Source organism: Gracilinanus agilis, chromosome 3, assembly GCF_016433145.1.
Source record: "Gracilinanus agilis isolate LMUSP501 chromosome 3, AgileGrace, whole genome shotgun sequence".
NCBI lineage: Eukaryota > Metazoa > Chordata > Mammalia > Didelphimorphia > Didelphidae > Gracilinanus > Gracilinanus agilis.
Window position 1 is genome coordinate 651,255,807 of NC_058132.1, and position 9,828 is coordinate 651,265,634.

Consider the following 9,828-nt stretch of genomic DNA (forward strand, 5'->3'; position numbering starts at 1 on the left):
TGTCTGTGTCTGTGTCTCTGTCTCTGTCTCTCTCTCTCTCTCTCTCTGTCTCTCTCTGTCTCTCTCTCTCTCTCCTCCCTCCCTCCCTAATCCCATCATGAGTAGCTGGGTGTTTGCATTTTCCTAGTTTAGACCTCCCTGGTTTCTGCTGTGCCTGGCAAAGACTACAGAGGGTGCCCACAGGAGTGGTGTTCATTGGAAAGGCATATAGAATGGGTTCAGAAAATTGAACCAGCAGGAATGTAGTCTCACTCAATTCTTCTCTTATATCGACTCATTTTTAGCAAGAAATGTGATACGTGAATATTTGGGTTCTAAAGTTCCTATTTGGTTCACTTTTATGATAAAAGGAGTTTTTCTTTTTTCTTGGCCTGCCTAGACTCAGAACAGCTGTGGCTTCTAGGAGGTTGGCAATTCTGCCCCATGGCTTAGACTTGGCATCCAACCTCATATATTTTTTTCACACTGAAACAAGTACCTTACATTAGCAGAGTATTGTTTATAGAGTATTTCCCCAAAACCCTCTCATGTGTGCCTCACAGTAGCCTTGTGAGGTAAGCAGGACGATGGGGATTATTCCCATTTTCCGGATAAGGAAAATGAGGAGCAGGGAAGTTATATGACTTATCTATATTGTAATATATACAAAATCCACAAATATGCTAGAGATAGTGATCTAAGAAGGCCTAAAGCCCTATTGGGTTGCATCACTGCATGTGCATTTTTAAAGTAATGAATCATCATTATGAAGAAAAAACCTTTCTTGCCCATTTTTCTGTCCTCAGAGAATTTTTTTCTTGTTTGTACACAGTGCAAAGGGGGGTTGGAAACCTGGGATCTCGCACCTTCTTGTTATTAGACATGCTTTATTATGCAAAGATTATTAAAATGACATTTGGCTGGCTGTGAAAACGAGGGTCATGCATGTTGTTAAGTATGCCAGGAAGAGGGACAGATGGCTGCAAAATCCCTGTCTCCCTGACTCCAAGGGAGCTGAAACAGATCATTCCAATTAGATTTCCTGGCAAATTTTGTAATAACCACAAGCACCATCGTTTGCTAAGTTAAATTACAGTGTAAGGTCAAAATAAAACAAATTAATTTGTCTTAGAAAAATCAAAGGAATATTGAGAAGTAAGTTGATTTCTTATATTAAAAACATTTTATATACACTATTGATTCTGAAGAGATTCATTGGTGGAAGAGTCTCAGAACAGTAGTAGTGGTAGTAGTAGTAGTGGTAGTAGTAGTAGTAGTAGTGGTAGTAGTAGTAGTGATAGTAGTAATAGTAGTAGTTGTTGTAGTAGTAGTAGTAGTAGCAATAGTACTAATACTAGTACTTTTGGAAGCACTATACTTGGTATAAAAGTAGATATAGCAGTAATAATAATGTTATTCAATTGTTTTTGTTGTGTCTGACTCTTTGTGACCTCATTTGGGGGTTTTCTTGGTAAAGGCATTAAGGTAGTTTTCCATTTCTCTCTCTGGCTCTTTTTATAGATGTGGAAACTGAGGGTTAAGTGACCTGTCCAGGGTCAGACAGCTGCAGTTGGATTTCATTTCGGGTCTTCCTAGGGCGAGGGCCGGTACTCTATCCACTGCACCACCTCGCCCCCTGAATAATAATCATATCTAGAATTTATATAACACTTTTTTGGGGAGAGACCAGGCCTTGATCTCAGGAGTGTAGAAAACTCTGGATGAGCAGGTCTATCTATACCTTTTCTGAAAGTTACAGTCTTAAAGGCTCTTCAGTCTTGACCAGTCTTGGGACATTGAGGGGTGAAGGAACTTGCCTGGGGTCACATAGTCAGCATATATGGAACCCAGGACTTACTCATCCAAAGATCAAGTCACTGTCCACCATGCCATAGCAGTTTTTTTTTAAACCTTTAACTTCTGTGTATTGGCTCCTTGGTGGAAGAGTGGCAATGGGGGTCAATTGACTCACCCAGGGTCACTCAGCTGGGAAGTGTCTGAGGCCGGATTTGAACCCAGGACCTCCCATCTCTAGGCCTGACTCTCAATCCACTGAGCTACCCAGCTACCCCAGCCATAGCAGGTTTAAGGCTTGCAAAGTGCTCTATGTCCATTATCTTATCTGGAACGCATATCTACCATGGCAGGTATTATTATCCCTATTTTACAGATAAGAAAAGTGAGGCTTAGTGAGATGGAGTACCTTTCCTATGTTGGCAAACTTAGTAAGTGCTAAAGGCAAAGTTCAAACATGTCTTCTTTACTACACCATCCATACTGAAGTCATTCAATAAATCTTTATTAAAGATATATATATATATATATATATATACACACATATATATATATAGTAAGGTCTGAAGATCAAAAGAAAGGTCTGTTCTCAGCTGTTTATGGTCCAATGGGGGAAACATCATGGAAACAACTATGTGGGATCATGCATATGGGCTACATACAAGATAAACTGGACATGATCAAGAAAGGGGAGACGTTATTAGGTCAGATCATGAAAGGTTTTCATGAAAAATGGGATTTTAGCTGGGATTCAAAGAAAGCTGGGCGAGCGTGAAAGCAAAGATGAAAAGGGAAAGCATTCCAAATGTGATGGATGCTAATGAGATTGCCTAGAATTGGAAGATGGAGTATCTCGTTTGAGGCCAGTGTCATTGGATCACAGAGTATGTGTATATGGGTGGTGTAAGGTGTGTGAGAAGACTGAAACATGGTGGCCGAGGGTGGAGTGGGTTAGAAAGGACTTTGAACGCCAAATAGTGTTTTTAATTTGATCCTGGTGATGATAAGGAGCCATTGGAGTTGGGTGAGAATTTCACTTAAGGATGGCTGGAGTGGAAGATACTTGTGGTCGGGTCCTACATCCAACAGGCCATTACAGTATTCTCCATGTGAGATGATGAGAGTCTATACCAAGATGGTAGCAGTGTCAAAGGACAGAAGGGCATATAAGTGAGAAATGGAAGGGAAAATCAACAGCCTTTGGCAACAGATTATATAGAGGGAGTGAGAGAGAGAGTAAAATGTTGAGGATCACATTTAGGTTATGAGTCTGGGAGGATAATCATACTCTCATTGGTAATAGGGAAGTTATGAAGAGGATAGAGGCAAATTTGAGATACATTTACAGCGTTCAGCTTGAGGCATCCAATGGGCAGAGACTGGAAGTCAGCAGAGGGGTTAGAACCGAATGAGTAGATATGAGAATCGCCATCGTAGACATGATCATTGAATTTATGGGAGCTGATGAGAAGACCAAGTAAAATAGCCTAGTGGGAGAAGAGAAGGCAATCCAGCACAGAGCACTGTGGGATGTCCATGGTTACTGGCTCATAACCTGAATGAAGATGAAGTAAAAGAGACTGAGGAGGAACAGTCAGATAGGAAGGTGGAGAATCAGGGGAGAGCAGGCTCACAAAAGCCTAGTATCATGTATCAAGTAGAAAGGGGTAAAAACAAAATTGCTCCACCAGAGGCTGGCGGAGAGACCAAAAGCAGGAGGATTAGGAAAGGGCCATTCGATTTGGCAAGCTAGAGCTTGTTAGTCACTTGGAGAGAGCAGTTTCAGTGGAATGATGAGGTCAGAAATAAGACTTGAGAAGAAAGTGAGAAGAGAGGAAGTCGAGGTGCCTATTATAGATGTCCTTCTCAAGGACTTTAGCCACAAAAGGCAGGAGCGATATGGGCTGATAGCTGGGTCTGAAGGACAAAGAGAGCTTTTTGAGGAAGGAGGATGTGTGGACATGCTTATTGGCACTGAGTGGACAGGAAAAGACTGAAGATACATGAGAAGCTGAGGATGACAGAAAGGGACTTCAGCTGGAGAAGACCAAACTGAAAAGGGTCAATTGTGCTGGTAGTGACCTTTGCCTTAGCAAGAAGAAGGGCTACCTCATGATTGAAGACAGGAGTGAAGGAGGAGACAGTGTTAGAAAGCTGCTGAACTTGAGGTGAGGAGGAGAGAAGGAAAAACTTTCAGTGAATGGCCTCAGTTTCCCAGCTGAGAGGGTGGGGAGAAGAGGCACCATGGGAGAAGGGAGGAAAAATGAAAACTTTTGGAAGATCTGCTGCAGCAAGTAGGAGAATGAGTTAATTAGGGAGAAGATTGTTCTGTAGCAGTGAGAGCCCAGCTGGGTATGAGCACGTAGCACAAATTTGTAGAGGATCCAATCACTTTGGGACATTTCTCCATCCAATCTCTTTGAGATATTTGTTGAACTGGAGATGAATGAAGTGATAAAATTTCTGTTTTTATTAATGTGTAGGTAATTGTATTTTGATAGCTGCAATTAAGAAAGAAAAACTTTCTTGTTTCACAGAAGGGAATGGTCCAGTGGTCTATATTTTATATTTTAATTATATGGATCCAATCTTTTATACATTCTAAAAAAATATTCTCTTATGGTGCATAGCAGGCTGAAGTAGAGATAAAAATGTAAGAATACAGAATTTTCATATTATAGGATTTTGATTTAGTTGGAAAGGACCTTTGAGGTCAAGTCTAATCCTTTAATGTCATCGATGAGGCAACTGTGTTACAGTGGCCAAATGGCTTTCCCAAGGTTTCATGGGAAATAAGTATCAAAAATGGCTTTTGAACCCAGGTCCTCTGACTCCAGGACCAGTGATCTTTCCACTGAATGGTATAGCCACCCCAGATCTCCTCAAAATGAAGTGTGCTGTCTGTGCACTTGAAATTCTCTCCCCTACCCTAGTATGAACTAGTCTCTCAGTATAAGTCTTGCAAATTATCAGTTTTATATGAATAATGGTTCTGATTGTTTATTTTAGCATTTCAGAATATCAGTGAAGGGCTCATGAAGTTATTTCTCTTACCCTTGTCTCTAAATTGATATTATTTCTCAAGAATGAAACAGAATAAAAAGTGTTAATCGGCAAAGCTACACTTTTAGCTTGATTAGACGCAATACAGATGACTGTAGAATATTCTGGCACCCAAGTTAATCATTTTACATCTTTCCTCGACATTCTAAAGCCAGATGTCATAGTGTAGCTGGCAGTTTAAAATGTATTCAACTGCGGACTGTCATCATAAATCAACTTCACTTGAAATGCTGAAATTTCGGTATAACTTTTTTTCATAGTATCTGTGGATATATCAATTTAGAGATTGTACTTTCATCTTTGATGGTAGAGAATTGGTTCACCATTGGATCTATAATCCCTGGAGATAGGAAGAGAGTAAATGTCAAATGTATTTTTTTTAGTGTTTGCTTTGTTTATAAGTAATGATGAAAGTTTCCAGCTTTTTTAAACTTGAGTTTATTATTTCTCTGTTGCAGGGTCGTTGTTCAAGAGAGAATTGCAAATATCTCCACCCACCCCCTCACTTAAAAACACAATTGGAAATAAATGGACGCAATAACCTGATTCAGCAGAAGAATATGGCCATGCTGGCCCAACAGATGCAACTTGCTAATGCCATGATCCCCGGCGCCCCGCTGCAACCTGTGGTAAGCCTGTTCTTGCAGCATTCTCATGATTTAACTATGTCTTGGGGTCCACCATCTTGTCAAATAGGTCACTGGAGAGGAATACAAATGGAATCAAAATGGCGCACATGAGTTGCTAAGCACCTGCTGGGAACCAGTGGCATTAGTCTCTGTCTGAGGTAGATTGTCATGCCGTATAGTTAAGTGCCAAGATATAGCACCAAACACTTTATGATATAATCATCTTTCCTGGAATTGTTGTAAACGGTCTTCAAATTCTTATAGATATTAAATATAGATATTAAATTCTATTAGATATCAAATATCTATATTAAAATTCCTAATGGTCTTTGGTAGCCCTTAGTCATCAAGACTCTTGCAGTCATGTGTTAAATATATTCTATATATTCTACACATATCACTTTGAAATCATAGTGATTTTCCAAGATTGGGCATAGTCTATTCTATGGGCTATTCTGTTCTATAGTGGCCAGAATCCCTTCCATCTGGAATAGAATTGCACGTGCATGTTTTCCATTCTTGAGGAGAATATTTTCTTATGGAGGCAATCATAAGGTTTCCCATTATAGCCAGACTATTTTTGAAGTTAATATAGAAAGAGCTATATTGCTAGCCACATTTTGGGATTATGGATCCAAGTGGACAAGATTATGGAGAGTACCATGCTATTTCGGGTGTTTTCCTATTAGAAATCACAAACTAGGGCTGTCTCTGGAAGGGTCCAATGGAGGCCATGCATATTTCATGGCTGAAAGTGTCAGATAAGTGAGGCAATTGAGGAATGGTGGGAGAGGAATTTCCTGGAAGCAGCAAAATGGTCCATTTTTCTTCCTGGCCCTGTGAGGTGGTGGATTGTAAAAAAGGACTTGTTTCCAATGGATGGGAAGAAGCATCATCAAGGGAGTGCCAAGTTCTTATGAAAATAAGGTGGTAAAACTGTTCATTGAAAGGGAGCTTGTTGGGAACAGAATGAGAATAACAACGATCAGTCCCATGTGATAGCGTTGAAGAAAGGCAATTCTGAATGCTTTCTTATAACCGGTAGGCAACACCAGCTTTAACATTTATAAGTTAAATTTACAGAGATGCCTGCTTACCCATTTTAAGGTATTGTGCTGGAGGCGGTTTAAGAACTTTCATTCCTTAGATAAATCCATGAAGATATGTCCCTCCAGGCATAGGATGATAAGATTTCTTTCTTTCACTTCTTGGCCCTTGCCAGTAGCCCTGGTGATCTGATAGGTACTTTAGAAATAGCTACCAATTTGTTGATAATATGATATCTCCCTTAATGTTAGATAAGTTGTATGAATTAAATATTTAAAGCCCTCCTAGAATCAGATTTTGTTCTCCCTGTAATAAGAAACATTACTAGGAGCAGGAAGTGTTGTTTGCTTTAATAGTTGAGCACTAAATTTAGTCATGGAAACTTTTGAGGGGCAAGTATTGATCCACCCATGGAAATAGCCCTTTGAGTGTCAGAAGACCATCTTGATAAACAAAGTCCTGGAAGCCACCAGAGATACTTTATGTCTGGTTTTCTATAGTTGTAGGAATAAGTCCTTCATTGATGGTAGAATTGTTAAGGGGAAAAAGACCAATAGCCTAGTGTTTGGTGGGAAAAAATTCCTTCCCCGCCTTTGAGGGAGGCTTTGTCTTCTAGTTGGAAACACATCAAAGGCTGATCTTCGCTTTCCTGTGTCCCTTTCCATTGTAGCATGTGTGTGTGTTTAGGGTATGACTCTTCTGCTAGTTATAGTCTGCAAGAAGACTACCATGTTTACTCTTAAAATTTTATTCTATTACCATATCTGTGATTTCATCCTTGTTGAGGAAGGAGGTAACTCTCCAGTTTGTCTATTTCTAAAGTTTGCCGAGGCATTTAGGTGCCTCATAAACTGGGCTGGAGTCAGGAGGATCCAAGTTCAAATCTGGCTCAAGACACTTACTAGTTGTGTGATCCTGAGCAAGTCATTTCACCCTGATGAGTTCAATTTTCTAATCTGTAAAATGAGTTAGAGAAGGTAACAGCAAACCACTCCAGTATCTTTGTGAAGAAAACCCCACGAGGGTCTTGAAGAGTTAACCATGACTAATTGACTAATAAAACAAGTTTGCTTTTGAACTTAGCCAAGATCGACCATGGCAGTCCTTTATTGGATTGAAATAAACCATGACAAAATGTAAATGCAAATACACTGATGGATAAAGGAATAAAAGCAAGATGGTCCAGTGTGGTGGAAAGAGTTCTGAACTTAGAGCCAGAAATGCCAAGGTTCCAGTCCTCTCCCTGACACCTGTGGGACCGTGAACAACTTACTTAAGTTTCTTATCATCGGTTTCCCTATTCATTAAATGGGGATAATCATAATAGGCATAGGACCTGCCTCACTGGGTTCTTCTGAGACTCCAAGGCTATAATGCCAGAAAAGTAGTTTCCCAGCTTTGAAATCCACGGTCGATGCCCGCTATTATCATTTGATGTATGATTTTCGATCCTCTGCTTTAAAGATATGTATATAATGTTCTAGGATCAGACTTTAGAGCCAGAGCAGACCTGAGAGAATATCCAGTCTCATTGATTCACTTTATAAATGAGTAAATAGAAGCCAAGAGATGCTAAATAATTTGCTCGAGGGCAGCATTCACATCCAAGTCTTCTTGTCTCCAGCTTGCTAGATATAGTACCATGTTGCCTATGCTCATGATTTCAATTTTGTTATTTTTATATTTTTAAAAATCTGATGAATTCTTTATTCTTATGCCATATATGTAGCTATACTGTGTGTATCTGTAATATTATATGTATATGTAATATGTTATAATATTATATGTATATGTAATATGTATAATATATCATTGCCATTTATTTTAATGTCATCTAAGAGAAATGCCAATATACTTCAAGCCAGATAACCTTTTGAGAAACTGCATCTTGTGGGAAGCCACAGATAGAAATAACCTCTCCCAGGAAGAAGTAGGGATATGACAGAAAGTTCCTGGTTTCTGGGCTTAGATACCATTATCCTGAGCATCCCAGTGGGTTGAATCCATTCAGTGGGTGTCCTTTCTCTAATAGTTCCTGACATTTACATAAAAATTTAGGACCCATAAAGCCCGAGATACTATTTTGAGTCTCAGAACTCAGGGAGGAGGTGATGGTGTGATGGTCAATGTTTAGATGAGTAAACGGACACTCAGGGGAGTTGTGATTTGTCCAACTATTGATGAATACCTGAGCGGGATTTGAAACTATTAGCATGACTCCAAAGTCAAAACTCTGTTCTCTCCATCACTCTGCCTCTCACATTATTTGTGATTCCAAAGAAGGTGGAAGTAACATCCTCTAAGATTCCGATAGTCCATGGTATGGATAATCTACTGGATTTGAAGTCTGAGTTCCTTTAATGAATTTTAAGTCATCTCACGGTGTCATTAAGATTTCATGAGGAAGCATGTTATGCCAACTATTCTGCATTTGAAACCATAAGACTTTGGTTCAAACCTTGGCTCTGATATTTAATAGTTGGGCAATTCATTCTATGCCTCAGTTTCCTCATCTGTCATTGTCGAGCTGGTCTAGGCATTCTTAAAATTCAAGATTCTTTCCCATCTTCCCTCCCTTATTGTTGTCACGTGCTTTGTTATTTCCTCAGACTGCATTAGGTGTCTCATACAGAACGTTCTTTGTTCATCATTTGGCATATTTCCAGGAATACATAGAATTCTTAAATTGCTTTGGAGAGCTTACGTCTCCAGTATGCCGAGGGAGTGGTCCAGATGAGGCTTTACTGTTACCCCTGAGTGTTCCAAGTAAATACCTCCATAGCTAAAATGTGACTTTAAGCCACTCGGTGTCCCCTTTCATCTTCCCTGTTTTATGGAGTGTGACTCTTCCGGAGTGTGTCCAGCATCTCTGCAGGTAACGTGAGCACCACTGTTCAACTTGGTAAAAAGTCCCAGCCTGATTAGGAAAGTTTTTCAAGTCAGAAACTTGGCAAAATGAGGAGAGGAGAGGAGGGGAGAGGAGGGGAGGGGAGAGGACCTCCCTTAGTCAGGAAGAAGAGTCTTCACCTCTAATTTGGGAACCATCAAAACAATTATCTCACAGGGTTATCTCAACAAATTAAACATGTCTATGAAATTTTTTCTAAACCTTAAATTACTGGATAATTGTATGTTGTGTTTCTAGAATTACTGAAAGGGAGAGAATAAGAGGGTAGAGGTAGTGAGAATGAGAGAGCAGTCAGGCAGACAGAGTCACAGAGAGAAAGTAAGAGACAGGGACAGAGAGGAGAGAGAGAGAGAGAGAGAGAGAGAGAGAGAGAGAGAGAGAGAGAGAGAGAGAGAGAGAGAGAGAGAG

General features: G+C 39.9%; 1 protein-coding gene across 1 annotated transcript in view; it reads left to right on the forward strand.

Annotated features, from left to right (window-relative positions):
• Positions 1 to 9,828, forward strand: part of MBNL1 (muscleblind like splicing regulator 1) — a 146,708-nt gene that overhangs the window by 126,119 nt on the left and 10,761 nt on the right. The window contains exon 2 of the mRNA XM_044670910.1: positions 5,295 to 5,465. Coding sequence (XP_044526845.1) covers positions 5,295 to 5,465 — 171 coding nt within the window. The remainder of the gene's footprint in view (positions 1 to 5,294; positions 5,466 to 9,828) is intronic.